Raw genomic sequence first — 25,047 nt, 5'->3', positions numbered from 1 at the left:
GGGAGGGCATCTAACCTCGGTGGAGGATCTGGTTCTCATCGCCGGATGTTCTGAACTGGGGACCGTAGCTGGAGACCCCGGACTGTTGGCCATCGTTGGAGGTTCCGGTCTGTGAACTGTCGTCGGACGCTCTGGCCTGCCGAGGCGCACTGTAGGCCTGGTGTCGGGCACTGGTGGTACTGGGCTGGTGACACGCACCTCAGGGCGAGTGCGGGGAGGAGGAACAGGGCGTACTAGACTGCCGAGGCGCACCGTAGGCCTGGTGCCGGCACTGGTGGTAGTGGGCTGGTGTTCTCAACTGGGGACCGTCGCTGGAGACCTCGGACTGTGGCCCAACGTTGAAGGTTCCGGACTGTGGCCCGACGTTGAAGGTTCCGGTCTGTGAACTGTCGCCGGACGCTCTGGACTGGGTACAATCGCCGGACTCTTTGGACTGGGTACTGTCGCCGGACTCTGGACTGCCGAGGCGCACTGTAGGCCTGGTGCCGGCACTGGTGGTACCGGGCTGGTGACACGCACCTCAGGTCGAGTGCGGGGAGGAGGAACAGGACGTATTGGACTCTGGAGAAGCACTGGAAGCCTGGTGCGTGGTGTTGGCACTGGTGGTACTGGAGGTCTGGAGTGTAGCGCTGACACAACCCGTCCTGGCTGGATGTTTATTTTCGCAGGACGCACTAGGCTGTGCAGACCCACCGGAGACACAGTACGCAGAGCCGGCGCAGGATATCCTGGTCCAAAGAGGTATACTGGAGACCCTGAGCGCTGAGCCGGCACCCTCCTTCCTGACTGGATGCCCATTCTAGCCCGGCCCATGCAAGGAGCTGGAATAGAGCGCAGCGGGCTCTACCGCATAACACGCTAGGCATATACAGTGCCTTCGGAAAGTATTCAGACCCCTTGACTTTTTCCACATTTTGCTAGGTTACAGCCTTTTTCTAAAATTGATGAAATCGTTTTTTCCCCTCATCAAGCTAAACACAATACCCCATAATGTTTTTTAGACATTTTTGCAAAACAATAAAAAATAAAAAACTGAAATATCATATTAACATAAGTATTGAGACCCTTTACTCAGTACTTTGTTGAAGCACCTTTGGCAGCAATGACAGCCTCGAGTCTTCTTGGGTATAAGCTTGGCACACCTGTATTTGGGGAGTTTCTCCCATTCTTCTCTGCAGATCCTCTCAAACTCTGTCAGGTTGGATGGGGAGCATCACTGCACAGCTATTTTCAGGTCTCTCTAGAGATGTTCAATTGGGTTCTAGTCCGGTCTCTGGTTGGGCCACTCAATGACATTCAGAGACCTGACTAGTCTCCCAGGCCCTGCTGCTGAAAACAACCCCACAGCATGATGCTGCCACCACTATTCTTCACCATAGGGATGACGGCGCTTGGCATTCAGACCAAAGAGTTCAATCTTGGTTTCATTGGACCAGAGAATCTTGTTTCTCATGGTCTGAGTGTCCTTTAGGTGCCTTTTGGCAAACTCCAATCGGGCTGTCATGTGCCTTTTACTGAGGAGTGTCTTCCATCTGACCACCCTACCATAAAGGCCTGATTGGTGGAGTTCTGCAGAGATGGTTGTCCTTCTGGAAGGTTCTCCCATCTCCACAGATGAACTTTGTCAGAGTGGCCGTCGGGTTTTTGGTCACCTCCCAGACCAAGGCCATTCTCCCCGGATTGCTCAGTTTGGCTGGGCGACCAGCTCTTTTTGGTTTTTGAGCGGGTGGTGGGAATACAATTATAAATAATTTGTTTCCATTGAGCCGCAAGAGTGTTAGTGAGGTTGGGCACAGAATCGTCTAGAATGTCATTGTATGCTGTAGCATTAAGATTTCCCTTCACTGGAACTAAGGGGCCGAGCCCGAACCATGACAAACAGCCCCGGACCACTATTCCTCCTCCACCAAACTTTACAGTTACCAGTAATTTGAAGGGGGTCCACATACTTTTGTATATATAGTGTATGGTTGCATAAAACATACTAATTTCAAACCTTGCTTACATTTGTATACAATCACGTGTCTCTCTATTATGCGTGGGAATACTTTCCTGGTGTTTTAACAGTCTTTTATGTCCTCCAATGAAAAAAAAATGAAAAACGTTTTATTTTTTAAATATACACTACTCAAAAAAATCAAGGGAACACTAAAATAACACATCCTAGATCTGAATGAATGAAATATTCTTATTAAATACTTTTTTCTTTACATAGTTGAATGTGCTGACAACAAAATCACACAAAAATTATCAATGGAAATCAAATTTATCAACCCATGGAGGTCTGGATTTGGAGTCACACTCAAAATTAAAGTAGAAAAGCATACTACAGGCTGATCCAACTTTGATGTAATGTCCTTAAAACAAGTCAAAATGAGGCTCAGTAGTGTGTGTGGCCTCCACGTGCCTGTATGACCTCCCTACAACGCCTAGGCATGCTCCTGAAGAGGTGGCCGATGGTCTCCTGAGGGATCTCCTCCCAGACCTGGACTAAAGCATCCGCCAACTCCTGGACAGTCTGTGGTGCAACGTGGCGTTGGTGGATGGGAGCGAGACATGATGTCCCAGATTTGCTCAATTGGATTCAGGTCTGGGGAACGGGCGGGCCAGTCCATAGCATCAATGCCTTCCTCTTGCAGGAACTGCTGACACACTCCAGCCACATGAGGTCTAGCATTGTCTTGCATTAGGATGAACCCAGGGCGAACCGCAGCATATGGTGTCACAAGGGGTCTGAGGATCTCATCTCGGTACCTAATGGCAGTCAGCCTACCTCTGGCGAGCACATGGAGGGCTGTGCAGCCCCCCAAAGAAATGCCACCCCACACCATGACTGACCCACCGCCAAACCGGTCATGCTGGAGGATGTTGAAGGCAGCAGAACGTTCTCCACAGCGTCTCCAGACTCTGTCACATGTGCTCAGTGTGAACCTGCTTTCATCTGTGAAGAGCACAGGGTGCCAGTGGCGAATTTGCCAATCTTAGTGTTCTCTGGCAAATGCCAAACGTCCTGCACAGTGTTGGGCTGTAAGCACAACCCCCACCTGTGCACGTCGGGCCCTCATACCACCCTCATGGAGTCTGTTTCTGACCATTTGAGCAGACACCTGCACATTTGTGGCCTGCTGCAGGTCATTTTGCAGGGCTCTGGCAGTGCTCCTCCTTGCACAAAGGTGGAGGTAGCGGTCCTGCTGCTGGGTTGTTGCCCTCCTACGGCCTCCTCCATGTCTCCTGATGTACTGGCCTGTCTCCTGGTAGCGCCTCCATGCTCTGGACACTATGCTGACAGACACAGCAAACCTTCTTGCCACAGCTCGCATTGATGTTCCATCCTGGATGAGCTGCACTACCTGAGCCACTTGTGTGGGTTGTAGACTCCGTCTCATGCTACCACTAGAGTGAAAGCACCGCCAGCATTCAAAAGTGACCAAAACATCAGCCAGGAAGCATAGGAACTGAGAAGTGGTCTGTGGTCACCACCTGCAGAACCACTCCTTAATTGGGGGTGTCTTGCTAAATGCCTATAATTTCCACCTGTTGTCTATTTCATTTGCACAACAGCATGTGAAATTTATTGTCAATCAGTGTTGCTTCCTAAGTGGACAGTTTGATTTCACAGAAGTGTGATTGACTTGGAGTTACATTGTGTTGTTTAAGTGTTCCCTTTATTTTCTGGAGCAGTGTATTTATTTTGCTAAGAAAACCTCAGTTGGGGAACCTTACATTAAAGGGTGCTTTGCTATTTTTGGGTATTGGAATGACCTCTGCCTCCCTCCACGTCCGAGGGCAGAATCCGTCTTCAAGGCTTAGATTGAAGATGTGGCAAATAGGAATCGCAATGTATTCCTCTACCAACCTCAGTAATTTACCATCCAGGTTGTCAGTTCCAAGTGGTTTGACCTTATTTATAGGTAGCAATCATTTGTTCACCTATTCAACACTAACTGCAGAAGTCAAAGCGACAGTGCTCGTCTTTCATTATTCGGTCCATTTTGTATGAATATGAAGGCTCAGCAGTTGTTGTTTGCACGGTGTTTCCTCCGACACATTGGTGCGGCTGGCTTCCGGGTTAGATGCGCACTGTGTTAAGAAGCAGTGCGGCTTGGTTGGGTTGTGTTTCGGAGGACGCATGACTTTCGACCTTCGTCTCTCCCGAGCCCGTACAGGAGTTGTAGCGATGAAACAAGATAGTAACAATTGGATACCACAGAATTTGGGAGGAAAGGGGGTAAAATAAAAGTTAGTAAAGTGGTTGGCAATATCAAAGGGTTTTGGCAGTTTTAACAGTCAGTCAAGGTGTGTTGACATGGCGGTTATACTCTCAACACATCGGAGCGGCGTCCAGCCTGCGGTGTAGAGAAGGAGAAGGTATGTAGGGGTGCGTGCCCCAGTAGTTTGTGCAAGTTCTAAATCTGTTTGCTAAAAGTAGCCATTTATTCTCTATAGTCCTCCGCAAGGAAACAATTGTTGCATCGGAATTCCGGTCGGTCCACAGTGTCCCGGAAGAGAGCATAGTAAAGCGAGAGAGAGAGAGAGAGAGCATAGTAAAGAGAGAGAGAGAGCATAGTAAAGCGAGAGAGAGAGAGCATAGTAAAGCGAGAGAGAGAGAGCATAGTAGAGAGAGAGAGAGAAAGCATAGTAAAGAGAGAGAGAGAGCATAGTAAAGAGAGAGAGAGAGCATAGTAAAGCGAGAGAGAGAGCATAGTAAAGCGAGAGAGAGAGAGCATAGTAAAGCGAGAGAGAGAGCATAGTAAAGCGAGAGAGAGAGCATAGTAAAGCGAGAGAGAGAGCATAGTAAAGCGAGAGAGAGAGCATAGTAAAGCGAGAGAGAGAGCATAGTAAAGCGAGAGAGAGAGCATAGTAAAGCGAGAGAGAGAGCATAGTAAAGAGAGAGAGAGAGAGAGAGAGAGAGAGCATAGTAAAGCGAGAGAGCATAATAAAGCGAGAGAGAGAGAGAGAGCATAGTAAGAGAGAGAGAGCATAGTAAAGAGAGAGAGAGAGAGCATAGTAAAGAGAGAGAGAGAGAGAGCATAGTAGTGAGAGAGAGCATAGTAGAGAGAGAGAGAGCATAGTAAAGAGAGAGAGAGAGAGCATAGTAAAGAGAGAGAGAGAGCATAGTAAAGAGAGAGAGAGAGCATAGTAAAGAGAGAGAGAGAGCATAGTAAAGCGAGAGAGAGAGCATAGTAAAGCGAGAGAGAGAGCATAGTAAAGCGAGAGAGCATAGTAAAGAGAGAGAGAGAGAGAGAGAGAGAGAGAGCATAGTAAAGCGAGAGAGCATAGTAAAGCGAGAGAGAGAGAGAGAGCATAGTAAAGAGAGAGAGAGAGAGCATAGTAAAGAGAGAGAGAGAGAGAGAGAGCATAGTAAAGAGAGAGAGAGAGCATAGTAAAGCGAGAGAGAGAGCATAGTAAAGAGAGAGAGAGAGAGAGAGCATAGTAAAGCGAGAGAGAGAGCATAGTAAAGCGAGAGAGAGAGCATAGTAAAGAGAGAGAGAGAGAGAGAGAGAGAGAGAGAGAGAGAGCATAGTAAAGCGAGAGAGCATAATAAAGCGAGAGAGAGAGAGAGAGCATAGTAAGAGAGAGAGAGAGCATAGTAAAGAGAGAGAGAGAGAGAGAGCATAGTAAAGAGAGAGAGAGAGCATAGTAAAGAGAGAGAGAGAGAGAGCATAGTAGTGAGAGAGAGAGCATAGTAGAGAGAGAGAGAGAGCATAGTAAAGAGAGAGCATAGTAAAGAGAGAGAGAGAGAGCATAGTAAAGAGAGAGAGAGCATAGTAAAGAGAGAGAGAGAGCATAGTAAAGCGAGAGAGAGAGCATAGTAAAGCGAGAGAGAGAGCATAGTAAAGCGAGAGAGCATAGTAAAGCGAGAGAGCATAGTAAAGAGAGAGAGAGAGAGAGAGAGAGAGAGCATAGTAAAGCGAGAGAGAGAGAGAGAGCATAGTAAAGAGAGAGAGAGAGAGCATAGTAAAGAGAGAGAGAGAGCATAGTAAAGAGAGAGAGAGAGCATAGTAAAGAGAGAGAGAGAGCATAGTAAAGCGAGAGAGAGAGCATAGTAAAGCGAGAGAGAGAGCATAGTAAAGCGAGAGAGCATAGTAAAGAGAGAGAGAGAGAGAGAGAGAGAGAGCATAGTAAAGCGAGAGAGCATAGTAAAGCGAGAGAGAGAGAGAGAGCATAGTAAAGAGAGAGAGAGAGCATAGTAAAGAGAGAGAGAGAGAGAGAGCATAGTAAAGAGAGAGAGAGCATAGTAAAGAGAGACAGCATAGTAAAGAGAGAGAGACAGAGCATAGTAAAGAGAGAGAGACAGAGCATAGTAAAGAGAGAGAGACAGAGCATAGTAAAGAGAGAGAGACAGAGCATAGTAAAGAGAGAGAGACAGAGCATAGTAAAGAGAGAGAGACAGAGCATAGTAAAGAGAGAGAGAGCATAGTAAAGAGAGAGAGAGCATAGTAAAGAGAGAGAGAGCATAGTAAAGAGAGAGAGAGCATAGTAAAGAGAGAGAGAGCATAGTAAAGAGAGAGAGCATAGTAAAGAGAGAGAGCATAGTAAAGAGAGAGAGCATAGTAAAGAGAGAGAGACAGAGCATAGTAAAGAGAGAGAGACAGAGCATAGTAAAGAGAGAGAGACAGAGCATAGTAAAAAGAGAGAGAGAGCATAGTAAAGAGAGAGAGAGCATAGTAAAGAGAAAGAGAGCATAGTAAAGAGAAAGAGAGCATAGTAAAGAGAGAGAGAGCATAGTAAAGAGAGAGAGAGCATAGTAAAGAGAGAGAGAGCATAGTAAAGAGAGAGAGAGCATAGTAAAGAGAGAGAGACAGAGCATAGTAAAGAGAGAGAGAGAGCATAGTAAAGAGAGAGAGAGCATAGTAAATACAGCTCCTCCAGTGCATGAAACACTTGCTTTTTCCTCTTAACGGGGAAGCATCCATGGGAGGAAACAAATATACTCATTCCATGTCGCAGAGATATCGATTTACAGGTGGAGTAAAAAAAGAGTGGGCCGTGCATACCCATAACATGATGCAGTCTGCACTATGCTTGAAAATATGGACAGTGGTACTTAGTAATGTGTTGTATAGGGTTTTCTCCAAACATAACACTTTGTATTCAGGACAAACATTTTTTGCAGTTCTACTTTAATGCCTTATTGCAAACAGGATGCATGTTTTGGAATATTTTTTTATTCTGTACAGGCTTCCTTCTTTTCACTCTGTCAATTAGTTTAGTATTGTGGGGTAACTGCAATGTTGTTGATCCATGCTCAGTTTTCTCCTATCAGTGACTAGTGTTCAATTATTAAAGTGGCCAGTGATTTCATGTCTATGTATATAGGATAGCAGCCTCTAAGGTGCAGGGTTGAGTAGCCGGTTGGTAGCCGGCTAGTGATGGCTATTTAACAGTCTGATTGCTGTTTTTTAGTCTCTCGGTCCCAGCTTCTTTGAGCATGGCTATATTGCCAGGATATCAAGACAGCTGGAAAAAATAGCTAGGGTTGCCATTTAATAAAAAAAAAAATGTAATATTGATGATGTCATTGTTATCTTTAGTGTTAAGAACCACATGGGTGTGAAACCAAAAGCAGGAGCCACAGGGAAACCCACCCATTGATTGTTCCCCACCCAGAACCCCCCCACCCATTGGTTGTTTCCCACTCAGAACGCCCCCCCATTGGTTGTCATCCCCTGGTCCCCCCACCCATTGGTTGTTCCCCACCCAGAAACCCCCACCCATTGATTGTTTCCCAATGCATGCCACCGAAACCGGAACACCGGGCTTCAGTTATGATGAATATTACTTACAGTGTACATGAACATTATAGGAAGAATTGCTGCTATAGATATCTACTGTGTGTTTGTTTCCCTCATCCACCCCTATATTCATTCTGTTCTATTCATACAATATTTTCAAGCAGGGAGATTCACAGAAGCCAGTCACCATTCATCTCCATAATCTCTGTAATCATGGCCCTCCACCTCTGCTGTTATTGAGAGCAGAGCCCACAGCCAGAATTAATGTTGTTAGTCATGTCTGAGGTGAAATTAGAAATGTCAGACAGGCAGGAAGTGTGTGTCGCCTGTTAACCTAACAATGTCTCCGATTTGTCCTTTTTTTATGATTGTGTTTTTGATCTCTTCTACATTCTGGGGGGTATTTCCTATTTATTAACGTGGGAATAGTCTGTGCCCAGTGGGATGTGTGTATGTTTGTATTCTGCAGGGCTCATTTGTAAAAGAGACCTAGGTCTCAAAATCGAAACTTAAGAGAGTCGGTCAATATGACTCTGTCAATCACAAAACTCAGCTTATTATTTAGTTTAGTGTTGTGAGAAAAGAAACAGAAATGTTGTTCTAAGCCAGGTTCTACCAGAGCATAGCACACATACAAAAGATATACAGTATATACAAATGTGAGTTTAGGTACATTTTCCTGGCTCCTAGTCAATGTCTATATGTGAGCTGTGCTGTGAGCTGTGCTGTGCTGTGAGCTGTGCTGTGTGTGTGTGTGTGTGTGTGAGACACTGCCCTGCTGTTCCTCAGCCCTGGGGTCACTGGTGCTATTGACACTGTTCACACAATGGTTTCAACACAGCCATGACTCACTCATCAATCCTCTTTATGAGCTGTGTGTGTGTGTGGCAGTAGGCCTGCCAGTCTGTCTTCTTGTGTGCCAGAGCATGGCAGATGCATCTTTGTGTCCATTATGTGTGTGTGTGTGTGTTTACTATACGGCAGGGTATTACCGTAGACACAGCGCAGCTCATGCGTCGGCTGGCGGCCTTGCTGTGTGTGTGTGTGTGTGTGTGTGTTTACTATACGGCAGGGTATTACCGTAGACACAGCGCAGCTCATGCGTCGGCTGGCGGCCTTGCTGTGTGCCGACATCAGAGCATCGATGTCCTCGTCTTTATCATTATCATCAAACTCCTGGAGAACACAGAAACCATCAAAGGAGACATCAACCAATGGAATCTCTCTGTAGATTCACAGTAATAAGGCAATACAGTGTAAACACATCCGTCAGTTTTCTGTGGCAACTTCATATTCAATCAGACAGGTCAGGATTTAATCAGACAGGTCAGGATTTAATCAGACAGGTCAGGATTTAATCAGACAGGTCAGGATTTAATCAGACAGGTCAGGATTTAATCAGACAGGTCAGGATTTAATCAGACAGGTCAGGATTTAATCAGACAGGTCAGGATTTAATCAGACAGGTCAGGATTTATTCAGACAGGTCAGGATTTATTCAGACAGGTCAGGATTTAATCAGACAGGTCAGGATTTATTCAGACAGGTCAGGATTTATATAGAACAGGTCAGGATTTAATCAGACAGGTCAGGATTTAATCAGACAGGTCAGGATTTATTCAGACAGGTCAGGATTTAATCAGACAGGTCAGGATTTAATCAGACAGGTCAGGATTTATTCAGACAGGTCAGGATTTAATCAGACAGGTCAGGATTTAATCAGACAGGTCAGGATTTATTCAGACAGGTCAGGATTTATTCAGACAGGTCAGGATTTAATCAGACAGGTCAGGATTTAATCAGACAGGTCAGGATTTAATCAGACAGGTCAGGATTTAATCAGACAGGTCAGGATTTATTCAGACAGGTCAGGATTTATTCAGACAGGTCAGGATTTAATCAGACAGGTCAGGATTTAATCAGACAGGTCAGGATTTATTCAGACAGGTCAGGGTGTTAATTAGATTACTCGCTTATCACACACTGTCTTTGAGCTCTTTATGAGTGTGTGTGTCTCTGTATGTATGTGTATGTGTCTGTGCATGTGTGTGATTGTGTATTCACGTGTGTAGAAAGATCAGACAACTTAATTAAATGCTCACCTACAGTAAATACGGAGTAGTGACCCTTAGCCAGTAGTTCTTATGTACAGCTGTTCCACCACACAGCCTCCAGCCTCAGCTGCAGCTACAGGCTTTTATGTGAGGCTACACTCACTAATGAGCTCTTAACTGGGCAATAGCCTCCACAATGTATAGGCATTGATTGAAAATTAATGTTAAATCTGGTTTGTGCTCAGTGGGACTATCATTTGTTTTTCAACAGGACAATGACCCAACACACCTCCAGGCTGTGTACGGGCTATTTTACCAAGAAGGAGAGTGATGGAGTGCTGCATCAGATGACCTGGCCTCCACAATCACCTGACCTCACCCTAATTGAGATGGTTTGGGATGAGTTGGACCGCAGAGTGAAGGAAAAGCAGCCAACAAGTGCTCAGCATATGTGGGAACTCCTTCAAGACAGTTTGAAAAGATTCCTCATGAAGCTGGTTGAGAGAATGCCAAGAGTGTGCATATCTTTCATCAAGGGAAAGGGTGGCTGCTTTAAAGAATCTCATATATAAAATATATTTAGATTTGTTTAACAATTTTTTGGTTATTACATGATTCCATGTGTTATTTCATAGCTTTGATGTCTTCGCTATCATCCTACAATGTAGAAAATAGTAAAAAAAGAAAGAAAGAAAAACCCTTGAATGAGTAGGTGTGTCCAAACTTTTGACTGATACTGTATATACACTACCGTTCAAAAGTTTAGGGTAACTTAGAAATGTCCTTGTTTTTGAAAGAAAAGCACATTTGCTGATGCTCCAGATACTCAACTATTCTAAAGAAGGACAGTTTTATAGCTTCTTTAATCAGAACAACAGTTTTCAGCTGTGCTAACATAATTGCAAAACGGTTTTCTAATGATCAATTAGACTTTAAAATGATAAACTTGGATTAGCTAACACAACGTGCCATTGGAACACAGGAGGGATGGTTGCTGATAATGGGCCTCTGTACGACTATGTAGATATTCCATTAAAAATCTGCCGTTTCCAGCTACAATAGTCATTTACAACATTAACAATGTCTACACTGTATTTCTGATCAATTTGATGTTATTTTAATTGACTTTTTTCTTCTTCTTCTTTTTTTGAACAGTAGTGTATTTCTCATTGTGACCTGCTGCTGCTGACTATCAGGCAGTGAGCAGGCTGTTACTGATTGAGTGCAGAGGCAGCTGAGTCAAGGAGACAGAGCAGCATGCACACGTCATGACAACTTTTTACCAGGCCATTTAGATTGGTCATTATGGAGACACCCCTTTTCCATAAAACATATTAACTATCTAGAACTGATAGAACAGAGACAAAGCATTGGAAAACTACTTTAGGCGCACTAGAGCTCTTTAGATAAATTGGCTCAGAGGTGGTTTAAAGTAACCTGCATTCGAATGTCAACTTTTCTTATGGAGAACAGTATCAAGCGATAAGTTTTACTCATGCTCAGTTCTAGGGTTTGGGGCGCTGTGCGGGTGGAAATTTGAAATGGAAATTATGGAACTCCCTCGTGTGCTTGTGTTATGGGGAAAAAGACCACAATGAAAATGACATGAAATGTGGAGAATGCCTTCCATTTGATACAATAAATATATTAAAATGAAGATATCACTGGAGTCCTTGCAAATCAATTTGTGCCACTTGTGTAGCCTACCTGGAGCTGGCAAAAAGATTTCATAAATAGCCTATAACTCAGTTTGCTGTTGTAGCCTTGTGTTAAAAGTCAATCAATTATTTTTACACAGCTTAAAAATATGAGAGGCCCACCAATATGAGAGGTCCACCACTATAAGAGGTCCACCACTATGAGAGGTCCACCACTATGAGAGGTCAACCACTATGAGAGGTCAACCACTATGAGAGGTCCACCACTATGAGAGGTCCACCACTATGAGAGGTCCACCACTATGAGAGGTCCACCACTATGAGAGGTCCACCACTATGAGAGGTCCACCACTATGAGAGGTCCACCACTATGAGAGATCCACCACTATGAGAGATCCACCACTGTGATAGGTCAACCAATGTGAGAGGTCCACCACTATGAGAGGTCCCCCAATATGAGAGGTCCACCACTATGAGAGGTCCACCACTATGAGAGGTCCACCACTATGAGAGGTCCACCACTATGAGAGGTCCACCACTATGAGAGGTAAACCACTATGAGAGGTAAACCACTATGAGAGGTAAACCACTATGAGAGGTCCACCACTATGAGAGGTCCACCACTGAGAGGTCCAATATGAGAGGTTCAACAATATGAGAGGTCAACCACTATGAGAGGTCCACCACTATGAGAGGTCCACCACTATGAGAGGTCCACCACTATGAGAGGTCCACCACTATGAGAGGTCCACCACTATGAGAGGTCCACCACTATGAGAGGTTCACCACTATGAGAGGTCCACCACTATGAGAGGTCCACCACTATGAGAGGTCCACCAATATGAGAGGTCCACCAATATGAGAGGTCCACCAATATGAGAGGTCCACCACTTTGAGAGGTCCACCAATGTGAGAGGTCCACCACTATGAGAGGTCCACCACTATGAGAGATCAACCACTATGAGAGATCAACCACTATGAGAGGTCCACCACTATGAGAGGTCCACCACTATGAGAGGTCCACCACTATGAGAGGTCCACCAAAGTCCTTGTCTATTCAGTGAGAGCCCAACAACATGGAACGGAGTGTTCAGAGGATAGTTTAGGTTTTGGGAAAACACAACAAAAAAAACATTTTCAGACACTGAGATGGTAAAAGAATGTGTGAAGTTGCTGACATCTTGCTTGAAGGTGAACAAAAAGATGAGCTGAGGGTAAAGATCAAACAGGTCCCACTGTCAGATTCCACAGCAATGAGGAGAACTGAAATATTAGCTGAAGATTTAACTAAAAAAATTAAAATTTAAAAAATTGAACCTTTATTTGACTAGGCAAGTCAGTTAAGAACAATGACGGCCTACCCCGGCCAGAGCCGGACAACGCTGGGCCAATTGTGCGACGCCCTATGGGACTCCCAATCACAGCCGGATGTGACACAGCCTGGATGAGCCCATTCAGAATGCACCATGCTTTTCTTTAGCCGTCTGGTGTTAGTAAGATTTTCTAACGAAGCAAAGAAGGAATTCTGCGAGGAGTTGTTGGGCTTAACACATCTAGAAGCACACACACGGGGAGAGGATATCCATGAGGCCATCAACGAGATGCTGACAAAAAGGGGGATAGATCTGAAGTCAGGGGTCTCCATCACCACAGATGGAGGTCCAGCCATGAGGGAGAGGACTGGTTGCACGTTTGAAAGAGGACCACCCTGACATCATATCACTGCATCCTCCATCAATCTGTCCTGTGTGCCAGTCTGGGAAAATAGCATTCTGAGGCCATGACAACGATGATGAAACTGATCAACCTTTTGAGAGCAACTTCATCCCTACAACACCGCTTGCTACGAGGCATTCTGACAGAGGTCAATGCCAGTTTTGATGAGTTACTACAGCACAACAATGTCAGATGGCTCAGCAAAGGCAGGGTTTGGGAAAGCCTTTGGGCCATTCAGGAGGAAATCAAAGCTTTCTTATTAGAGCAAAAGAGTGACAGAGTTTTTGGAAGATGAGGAGAAGATGGAAACAGTTGCATTTTTGACAGACATGACATCACACCTTAATCAACTGAATGTTAAGCTGCAGGGACAGGACAACACAGTGTGTGACATGATAACAGCAGTTCGGGCTTTCCAGAAGAAATTGGAGCTTTTCAAGAATGATCTTCAGAGAGAACTTGTCCACTTCCCCAATCTTGTGGTGCAAACGCAGGGAGACAAAGATGTTCCCAATCATGTTGATTTCATCTAGAAGCTGATGGATAACTTCAAGGCTTGCTTTGAGGACTTCACTGTTGGAAGAGAACTGCTGCTACTCATCCAGGACCCTTTCTTAGTCACAAAAGTGACAAAGTTGTCAAAAGAAGCAAAACAGATGTTCAGATGTTGCATCACCCAATAAAATAGTTGATTAAGCTGCAAGAAAATGTGTCTTTGAAGGATTAGGCTGGTGACTGTGACCCTGTCACTTTCTGGGGAAAGATGGTGCCTTCAGCTGCTGCCCCTGTTCTCAAGAAACGGGCACTATACACCCTGACAATGTGTGGCTCCACATACAGCTGTGAATACAGCCTTCTCCACAATGAACTTTAAAAAATACCGCACCAGGTTTACCAATGAGCACCTGCACTAATGTCTCAGAGTTGCTCTCACACCATTTGTGCCAAAGTTAAAACCATTGGCAGTTGACAGAAAGTGTCATTTCTCTCATTGATGCAAGGGCAAGGCCCAGAGTGACTTCGACATGAATATTGCATGGCCCACTGTCATTCTGTGCATTCAGATTCTTATTATTGTTCAACTCTCCTTCGTTCTCCAGAAAACATGCACTTTATTTGATAAAAAATAAATTATTTAATTCAAGGCCCATGTATAATGGTGGACTTTTTAGATAGATAATTATGCAACCACTTTCATAATTCAGCAATGTTGATGTAATGTTGTACATTCTTACATTCAAAAGAAGTAATAATTAATAGTACTTATTAGTCTAATTTAATGTATTTAATTGACATTTTATGTAACAAAATGTTTCCTAAGTCGTAGACTAAAAGCTTTGTTTCTATGCTTGAACCACAGTGCCGATAAAGGACGATATCCATCCGGACATTTGTCACTGGACCTTCTGAAATACTAGTTGAGTACCCCTGGGCTATAGGCTGTCTGCATCTAGCTTAGCAAAGTTTAATTGCAATTTTCAACCCAGATTTTAGTCAGTAGCCTAGGCCTATTGAAATAACACGTCAATCTTGCAAATAGGCCATTTATAACAGTTTATAGTGTTAGCATCTGGCACATAATAACGGCACAAATACATTCGGTTTTTGAAGTGTCCAAGTGTTGTCCAAGTGTTTCTTGCACAGAGATTGAGATCCTCTGTCCAATTTTCATCACTCAAACTCTCCTGTCGGATATATCTATAGTTATGCACATGCGCAAACAAGATTTATTTACAATTATAAATTGGGTGGTTTGAGCTCTGAATGCTGATTGGTTGAAAGCATGGTATATCAGACGTGTACCAGGGGTATGACAAAAACATACTTTTTACTGCTCTAATTACGTTGGTAACCAGTTTATAACAGCAATAAGGCACCTCTGGGGTTTGTGGTATATGGCCAATACACCACAGCTAAGGGCTGTGCCCTAAGAACAGCCCTTAGCCGTGGTGTTTTGGCCATACATTACACCTCCTCTGGCCTTATTGTTTAATCATAGCAGTCAAAACAAGTTAAATCGGCATCCATTGATGGTAAATGATCTGGAGAGTTTAATAAGAGCGATTTATCTTTTCTCTTGTCACATATTCTTAAACTCACAAGAATCATTATTTTGATGGAAAACCGAATTTTGCTTCTTAGCCTACTTTGTTAAAAATGACATCGATATTCCTTCTTAATTCGCTCGATAAAATTATGGAAAAAGGATGAATGTAGCAACACCTCTCTTGCTGGGAAACATTTTCTTTTAGCTAGTTTTCAGACAGAACAAACACTGCAATTAGCTACGCTACGTTTCCTCGAAGAATAACCAAGACCACACCAACCATAGCAGACAAAACTGGTTAAAACCATAACGCACATTTAAACAGAACCTCAGTTGTGCATGCTAGCATCAATTTACCAGACTCAACTGACAGCAGCGCCATGCATAAGTAAAATGTAGTCTGGGGGCTGCACAAGGGGCACAAGGGTAAATACCGGTATACATCATTTTAATAGCAGGATACTGTAAAGTCCATTATCCCTCTGAAGAGTATGAATTAGGCTGTTTGAGAATGTTTGAATCCTAAGTAACCTACCTACACATAGTACAATACAAACATAGCTACTGTAGTAGGTCAAAACTGTGTGCTGGAAAACCTTGGTAGAGCATGGGTGGAATAGGCATTGTGGTGCTTGTGAATTTCCTTTATTTTTTGGCTTCAGACCAATGCCTATTCTCACTTAAGAAGTAGTTTGGGGTTTCTAATAGCTTAGAGGAAGTCCACTGTACTGTGCACTATCTGTATGTATCAAAGATCATGGTTATGTTGCCATAGAGATGGACACAAAATATGTTGACTTATTCCGGGGTAAGGTGTGTGGGTGGTGTGTGGAGGTGGACAAGAGGTGTGTGTGTGTACCGTGTCATTGAGCCCAGGAACGGAGCGGCTCCTCAGGCTGAGGGCCTCATCACTGGCAGAACCAGGAACAGACAGGTCCACCTCAGAACGACTACGATCTACAGAGAGAGAGAGAGAGATGGAGATGGAGGGAGAGAGAGAGAGAGAGATGAGAGGAGGAAGTGACAAGGTATTCCCTCCCCACAGCCACACATAAAGAATGTTATTTCCAGTTATTTCACAGCTGTGCCTAATGGCACTAATTGGAGTTGTTATGAAATGCTAACATGTGACAGAGCACCATATGCTGCTACAACAGCCATCTGCTACCAGGGGAAGATGAGAAACGTGTTTGAGTGGCGAAAGGGAGAAAGGCAGAAAAGGAGAAGAGAGAGGAAAGAAAGAGTAGAAGAGGAACAAGAACAGGGGAGTATGTGAGTGTAAGAGAGAGATCAAGAGAGGTCTAGAGTGAGAGAAAGAAAGAAAGAAAGAGTGAGGAAGAGAGGAGTATTAGGAGAGAGAGATAAATAAATAGAGAGAGAGGGATAAATTCACAGAGCTAGAGAGACATGGTGGAGCTCAGAGAGCTAGTCCACACAATCCAGCAGAACAAACCAGACCAGCACAACAACAACCCCCCAACAAGACCCGGGGGGCAGAAGTTGGAGATGGACGGCTGGCTGAGAGAGCTGGCTGCTATATGGACTGAGGTGAGAGAACTTATGGAGACACACACGGTACTGAACGAGGTCAGAAAGCTGAGGTGTAACAGAGAGCAGTACACTCCCCCAGAGAAGCCAGCAGAACAGCCCACCTCAGACCTGGATCACAACCTCAACACCACAATGGGATAGACAACACAGGACCCACCAACCCAACAGACCCCACCCCCTCCTGTCAGCTCTCCTGATAGCCCTCCTGACAACCCCTCCCACCCCCCCCCACACATCCACTGAGGACACACAAAAGCCAGAGATTGTGCTCCTCATTGACTCAAATGGCAAATACATTCAAGAGGATAAACTTTTTTCACAAACACAAAGTGGCTAAACTCTGGTGCCCAAACACTAGGCATGCCCTGGAGCTGTTGTCAGAGGACAGACTAGAGTCCCCCAGCAACATCATAATTCACATGGGCAAAAATGAGGTCCCAGATGGAAAGGGTGGCAACAGCACGGGAGCAGCTCTGTCGGACACTGGGTATGTACATAGTCAATGGTAGGCTTCGAGGGGACTCCTATGGTAGGTACACCTATAGCTCATCTCTTGGCAGTAGTACTGTGGACTATTTTATCACTGACCTCAACCCAGAGTATCTTAGAGCGTCCACAGTCAGTCCACAGACACCCCTATCAGATCTCAGCAAAATCACACTCTACTTGAACCGAGCTATGCTCAATCATGAGGCTTCAAAGCCAAAGGAACTGAATAATATTAAGAAATGCTATAGATGGAAGGAAAATAGTGTGGAAACATACCAAAAAACAATTAGGCAACAACAAATTCAATCCTTTCTAGACAATTTCCTGTAATAGTGAAGGTGTAAACTTGGCAGTAAAAAACCTAAGCAGTATATTTGACCTCTCAGCTTTCCTATCAAATCAAAACATTTCAAGCAGACAACCTAAGACAAGAACAATGACAAATGGTTTGATGAAGAATGCAAAAGCCTAAGAAAGAAATTGAGAAACCAATCCAACCTAAAACATAGAGACCCAGAAAACCTGAGCCTTCACTATGGTGAATCACTAAATTAATACAGAAATACACTACGGAAAAGGAAGGAACATCACATCAGAAATCAGCTGAATGTATTTGAAGAATCCATAAAATCGAACCACTTCTGGGAAAATTGGAAAACTCTAAAAAAACAGAGATGTATGGATAAACCACTGATCCAATCTTTTTGGCTTTACAACAAAGAACAAACAGCAAAAACATATTCATGATCAAATCATTTTTTTTAGAATCAACTATTAAAGACTACCAGAACCCACTGGATTCTCCAATTACATTGAATGAACTACAGGACAAAATAAAAACCCTCCAACCCAAAAAGGCATGTGGGGTTGAAATGAAATGATAACATATGTCACTGTCACCAACCAAGGAGGGCCTACAGCAGCACCTAGATCTTCTGCACAGATTCTGTCAGACCTGGGCTCTGAAAGTAAATCTCAGTAAGACAAAAACAATGGTGTTCCAAAAAAAGGTCCAGTTGCCAGGACCACGAATACAAATTCCACCTAGGGACTTCTATGCCATCAAAAGAGACATAAAATTTGACATACCAATTAAGATCTGGCAAAAAAAAACAGAGCCATCACCTGCAGAGAGATGAACCTGAGAGGAGCCCCCCCCCCCCTAAGCAAGCTGGTCCTGGGGCTCTGTTCACAAACACAAACAGACCCCACAGAGCCCCAGGACAGCAACACAATTAGACCCAACCAAATCACGAGAAAACAAAAAGATAATTACTTGACACATTGGAAAGAATTAACAAAAGAACAGAGCAAACTAGAATGCTATTTGGCCCTAAACAGAGAGTACACAGTGGCAGAATACCTGACCACTGTGACCAACCCAAAATGAGGGAAATCTTTGACTATGTACAGATGAGCATAGACTTGCTATTGAGAAAAGCCGCCGACGGCAGACCTGGCGCACAAGACAGGTTATGTGCCCACTGCCCACAAAATGAGGTGGAAACTGAGCTGCACTTCCTAACCTCCTTAGAGACACATATCAAATGTATCAAATCAAATGTTGATAAACTCCCATATCTATTGGGTGACATACCACAGTGTTTAATCACAGCAGCAAGACTTGTGACTTGTTTCCACAAGGAAAGGGCAACCAGTGAAGAACAAACTCCATTGTAAATACAACATGTATTTGATCTATGATCTATTTCACTTGCTTTGTCAATGTAAACATATGTTTCCCATGCCAATAAAGACCCTTAAAATGAGTGAGTGAGTGAGTGAGTGAGTGAGAGAGAGTGAGAGAGAGTGAGAGAGAGATATGTATATAACAGGGTGGGAGGGAGGAAGAGAGTAACATAGGAGCTGTAATAACTTATGCCCTTTGCAGCTTTAGTGACAGTTTAACGTGTAAACTTCATTCTTACAAAGTGCTACAACTCTCCAGTCTACGTCACGCTCCCACGCACCCAGCCTAATAGAACACTTCCTAACACATGCTCCCACGCACCCAGCCTAATAGAACACTTCCTAACACATGCTCCCATGCACCCAGCCTAATAGAACACTTCCTAACACATGCTCCCATACACCCAGCCTAATAGAACACTTCCTAACACATGCTCCCAAGCACCCAGTCTAATAGAACACTTCCTAACACATGCTCCCACGCACCCAGCCTAATAGAACACTTCCTAACACATGCTCCCATGCACCCAGCCTAATAGAACACTTCCTAACACATGCTCCCATACACCCAGCCTAATAGAACACTTCCTAACACATGCTCCCAAGCACCCAGTCTAATAGAACACTTCCTAACACATGCTCCCATGCACCCAGCCTAATAGAACACTTCCTAACACATGCTCCCACACACCCAGCCTAATAGAACACTTCCTAACACATGCTCCCACGCACCCAGCCTAATAGAACACTTCCTAACACATGCTCCCATGCACCCAGCCTAATAGAACACTTCCTAACACATGCTCCCATGCACCCAGCCTAATAGAACACTTCCTAACACATGCTCCCATGCACCCAGCCTAATAGAACACTTCCTAACACATGCTCCCATACACCCAGCCTAATAGAACACTTCCTAACACATGCTCCCAAGCACCCAGTCTAATAGAACACTTCCTAACGCATGCACCCAGTCAAATAGAACATTTCCAATCGCACACACCCAGTCTAATAGAACACTTCCTAACCCACACACCCAGTCTAATAGAACACTTCCTAACACATGCTCCCAAGCACCCAGTCTAATAGAACACTTCCTAACCCACACACCCAGTCTAATAGAACACTTCCTAACACATGCTCCCATACACCCAGTCTAATAGAACACTTCCTAACCCACACACCCAGTCTAATAGAACACTTCCTAACACATGCTCCCACGCACCCAGTCTAATAGAACACTTCCTAACCCACACACCCAGTCTAATAGAAAACTTCCTAACACATGCTCCCATATACCCAGTCTAATAGAACACTTCCTTACACATGCTCCCACGCACCCAGTCTAATAGAACACTTCCTAACACATTCTCCCACACATCCAATCTAATAGGACACTTCCTAACACATGCACCCAGTCTAATAGAACACTTCCTAACACATGCTCCCAGTATTAATGGAACACTTCCTAACACATGCACCCAGTCTAATAGAACACTTCCTAACCCACACACCCAGTCTAATAGTACACTTTTTTATTAAATGCTTAATCTTCTTCCCTGTCAGATTCAAACTAAGTAAACAAGTAACGTTGTCTGGGCTCTGTGAAACAGAGAGAATCCTGTCTCTCTCTGTAAGGTGTTCAGATACACACATGTTGGAGGTGTAAAGAGTGTGTTGTCATGACGATACCTGATGAAACAGAGGCCCTGGAGACAGCAATGGTGGGTGGGGCGGTATCAGACCCTGTCCAGCCATGCCCGGTGACGGTGTCGGACATCTTGTCAAACACGCTGTCGCTGGAGCGGAAACTAGCCACGCTCTCCGCTCCGTCCGGCTACACACACACACACACACACAGCACACAAACCTCATTAACACGTGTGTGTGTGTATGAGGTATGTGTGTTTACGAGTGCATGCAATGTGTCTGTCTGTCTGTTTTTATTTGTATTTATTATGGATCCCCATTCAGCTACTCTTCCTGGGGTCTATCAAAATGAAGGTAGTTTATAAAATGTTAAAAACATTACAATACATTCACAGATTTCACAACACACTGTGTGCCCTCAGGCCCCTACTCCACCACTACCACATGGTACAAAATCCATGTGTACGTGTGTGTATAGTGCATATGTTATCGTGTGTGTGTATGTATGTGTCTGTGCCTATGTTTGTGTTGCTTCACAGTCCCCACTGTTTCATAAGGTATATTTTTATCTGTTTTTTTTAATCCAATTTTACTGCTTGCATCAGTTACTTGATGTGGAATAGAGTTCCATGTAGTCATGGCTCTATGTAGTACTCTGCGCCTCCCATAGTCTGTTCTGGACTTCGGGACTGTGAAGAGACGTCTTGTGGGGTATGCATGGGTGTCCGAGCTGTACGCCAGTAGTTCAAACAGACAGCACGGTGCATTCAACATGTCAATACTTCTCATAAATACAAGTAGTTATGGAGTCAATCTCTCCTTCACTTTGAGCCAGGAGAGATTGACATGCATATTATTAATATTAGCTCTCTGTGTACATCCAAGGGCCAGCTGTGCCGCCCTCTTCTGAGACAATTGCAATTGGCCCTTTTTGTGGCATCTGACCACACGGCTGAACAGTAGTCCAGGTGCGACAAAACTAGGGCCTGTAGAACCTGCCTTGTTGATAGTGCGTATACATCCGTATACATAGATACATTGGCTTCACTCAAAGCCAGTGGCATGTCATTAGTAAAGATTGAAAAAAGTAAGGGGCCAAAACAGCTGCCCTGGGGAATTCCTGATTCTACCTGGATTATGTTGGAGAAGCTTCCATTAAAGAACACCCTCTGTGTTGTACCTCTTTATCAACCATATAGCAAGGGATGTAAAGCCATAACACATACGTTTTTCCTGCAGTAGATTATAATCGGTAATGTCAAAAGCCGCATTGAAGTCAAACAAAACAGTCCCCACAATCTTTTCATCATCAATTTCTCTCAGCCAATCGTTAGTCATTTGTGTAAGTGCTGTGCTTCTTGAATGTCCTTCCCTATAAGCATGCTGAAAGTTTGTTGTCAATTTGTTTACTGTTAAATACCATTGTATCTGGTCAAACACAATTTCTTCCAAAAGTTTACTAAGGGTTGGTAACCGGCAGATTGGTCGGCTATTTGAGACAGTAACGGGGGCTTTACTATTCTTAGGTAGCAGAATTACTTTTGCTTACCTCCAAGCCTGGGGGCACCCACTTTCTAGTAGGCTAAAATGGAAAATATGACAAATAGGAGTGGCAATATTGTCTGCTATTATCTCAGTAATTTTCCATCCAAGTTGTTAGACCCCGGTGGCGTGTCATTGTTGATAGACAATAATTTCTTAACCTCTTCCACACTCACTTTACGGAATTCAAAATTACAATGGTTGTCTTTCATAATTGAGTCAGATATACTTGGATGTGTAGTGTCAGCGTTTGTTGCTGGCATGTCATGCCTAAGTTTGCTAATCTTGTCAATTAAAAAATAATTAAAGTAGTTGGCAATAGCAGTCAGTTTTGTGAGGAATGAGCCATCTGAATCAATGAATGATGGAGCTGAGTTTGCCTTTTTCCCCAAAATGTCATTTAAGGTGCTCCAAAGCTTTTTACTATAATTCTTTATGTCATTTATCTTGTTTCATAGTGTAGTTTCTTCTTCTTTTTATTCAATGTAGTCACATGATTTCTCAATTTGAAATACGTTTGCCAATCGGTTGTGCAGCCAGACTTATTTGCCATTCCTTTTGCCTCATACCATCTCTCAACCATGCAATTTTTCATATTCCTCATCAATCGATGGGGATTTAACAGTTTTTACAATCATTTTCTTAATAGGTGCATTCTTATTAGTAAATGGAATTATCAATTTCATAAATGTGTCAAGTGCAGCGTCTGTTTGCTCCTCATTACACAATACGGACCAACAAATATTCTTTACATCAACAATATAGGAATCACTACAAAACCTCTTGTATGACCTCTTATACACTATTATTAGGCCCAGCCTTGGGAACTTTGGTTTTCCTAGATATGGCTACTATATTGTGATCACTACATCCGCTGGATCTGGATACTGCTTTCAAACACCTTTCTGCAGCATTAGTAAAGATGTGATCGATACATGTTGATGATTTCATTCATGTGCTGTTTGTAACTACCCTGGTAGGTCGACTGCACCTTGAAAGCGGCAGCTCTAGCCTTTAGCTCGATGCGGATATTGCCTGTAATCCATGGCTTCTGGTTGGGATATGTACGTACAGTCACTGTGGGGACGACGTCATCGATGCACTTATTGATGAAGCTGATGACTGAGGTGGTGTATTCCTCAATGCCATTGGATTAATCCCGGAACATATTCCAGTCTGTGCTAGCAAAACAGTCCTGCTAACATTAATTTCTTTTAACTAGGGAAATTGTGTCACTTCTCTTGCAACAGAGTCAGGGTATATGCAGCAGTTTGGGCCGCCTGGCTCGTTGCGAACTGTGTGAAGACTATTTCTACCTAACAAAGACAGCCTACTTCGCCGAATAGGGGATGATTTAACAAAAGCGCATTTGCGAAAAAGCACAATCGTTGCACGACTATACCTAACCATAAACATAAATGCCTTTTTTAAATCAATACACAGAAGTATATATTTTTAAACCTGCATATTTAGCTAAAAGAAATCCAGGTTAGTAGGCAATATTAACCAGGTGAAATTGTGTCACTTTTCTTGCATTCATTGCACACAATGAACGCAAAGGTATATGCAACAGTTTGGGCCGCCTGGCTTGTTGCGAACTAATTTGCCAGAATTTTATGTAATTATGACATAACATTGAAGGTTGTACAATGTAACAGCAATATTTAGACTTGGGGATAACACCCGTTAGATAAAATACGGAACGGCTCCGTATTTCACTGAAAGAATAAACGTTTTGTTTTCGAAATGATAGTTTCCGGATTTGACCATATTAATGACCAAAGGCTCGTATTTCTGTGTGTTATTATGTTATAATTAAGTCTATGATTTGATATTTGATAGAACAGTCTGACTGAGCGATGGTAAGCAGCAGCAGGCTTGTACGCATTCATTCAAACAGCACTTTTGTGCGTTTTGCCAGCAGCTCTTTGCAATGCTTCAAGTATTGAGCTGTTTATGACTTCAAGCCTATCAACTCCCGAGATTAGGCTGGTGTAACCGATGTGAAATGGCTAGCTAGTTAGCGGGGTGCGCGCTAATAGCGTTTCAATCGGTGACGTCACTCGCTCTGAGACTTGGAGAATTTGTTCCCCAAAAGCTGCGGCTTTTGTGGAGTGATGGGTAACGATGCTTCAAGGGTGGCTGTTGTCGATGTGTTCCTGGTTCGAGACCAGGTAGGGGCGAGGAGAGGGACGGAAGCTATACTGTTACACTGGCAATACTAAAGTGCCTATAAGAACATCCAATAGTCAAAGGTATATGAAATACAAATGGTATAGAGGAAATAGTCCTATAATTCCTATAATAACTACAACCTAAAACTTCTTACCTGGGAATATTGAAGACTCATGTTTAAAGGAACCACCCGCTTTCATATGTTCTCATCTTGAGCAAGGAACTTAAACATTAGCTTTTTTACATGGCACATATTGCACTTTTACTTTCTTCTCCAACACTTTGTTTTTGCATTATTTAAACCAAATTGAACATGTTTCATTATTTATTTGAGGCTAAATTGATTTTATTGATGTATTATATTAAGTTAAAATAAGTGTTCATTCAGTATTGTTGTAATTGCCATTACAAATAAATAAATAAAAAATTGGCCGATTAATCGGTAACGGCTTTTTTTTTGGCCCTCCAATAATCGGTATCGGCGTTGAAAAACCATAATCGGTCGACCTCTACTCAGGAGGATAGAATTATGGTCAGACTTGCCAAATGGAGGGCGGGGGAGAGCTTTGTATGCATCTCTGTGTGTGGAGTAAAGGTGGTCTAGGATTTTTTTCCTTGGTTTCACATGTGGCATGCTGGTGCAAATTTGGTAAAACTGATTTAAGTTTGCCTGCATTTAAAGTCCCCGGCCACTACACCGCTTCTGGGTGAGCATTTTCTTCTTTGCTTACGGCCTTCTG

The 25,047-nt window shown here is 43.6% G+C and overlaps 1 protein-coding gene across 1 annotated transcript in view; it reads right to left on the bottom strand.

The window, feature by feature from the left end:
• sytl5 (synaptotagmin-like 5) overlaps positions 1-25,047 on the bottom strand; it is a 73,148-nt gene that overhangs the window by 6,616 nt on the left and 41,485 nt on the right. The window contains exons 7-9 of the mRNA XM_064944136.1: positions 20,633-20,777; positions 16,071-16,168; positions 8,817-8,912 (exon numbers count right to left, since the gene is read on the bottom strand). Coding sequence (XP_064800208.1) covers positions 8,817-8,912; positions 16,071-16,168; positions 20,633-20,777 — 339 coding nt within the window. The remainder of the gene's footprint in view (positions 1-8,816; positions 8,913-16,070; positions 16,169-20,632; positions 20,778-25,047) is intronic.

This window comes from Oncorhynchus masou, chromosome 29 (genome assembly GCF_036934945.1).
Source record: "Oncorhynchus masou masou isolate Uvic2021 chromosome 29, UVic_Omas_1.1, whole genome shotgun sequence".
In the NCBI taxonomy this organism is placed as follows: domain Eukaryota; kingdom Metazoa; phylum Chordata; class Actinopteri; order Salmoniformes; family Salmonidae; genus Oncorhynchus; species Oncorhynchus masou.
This window is presented reverse-complemented; position numbering and strand designations above follow the sequence as displayed.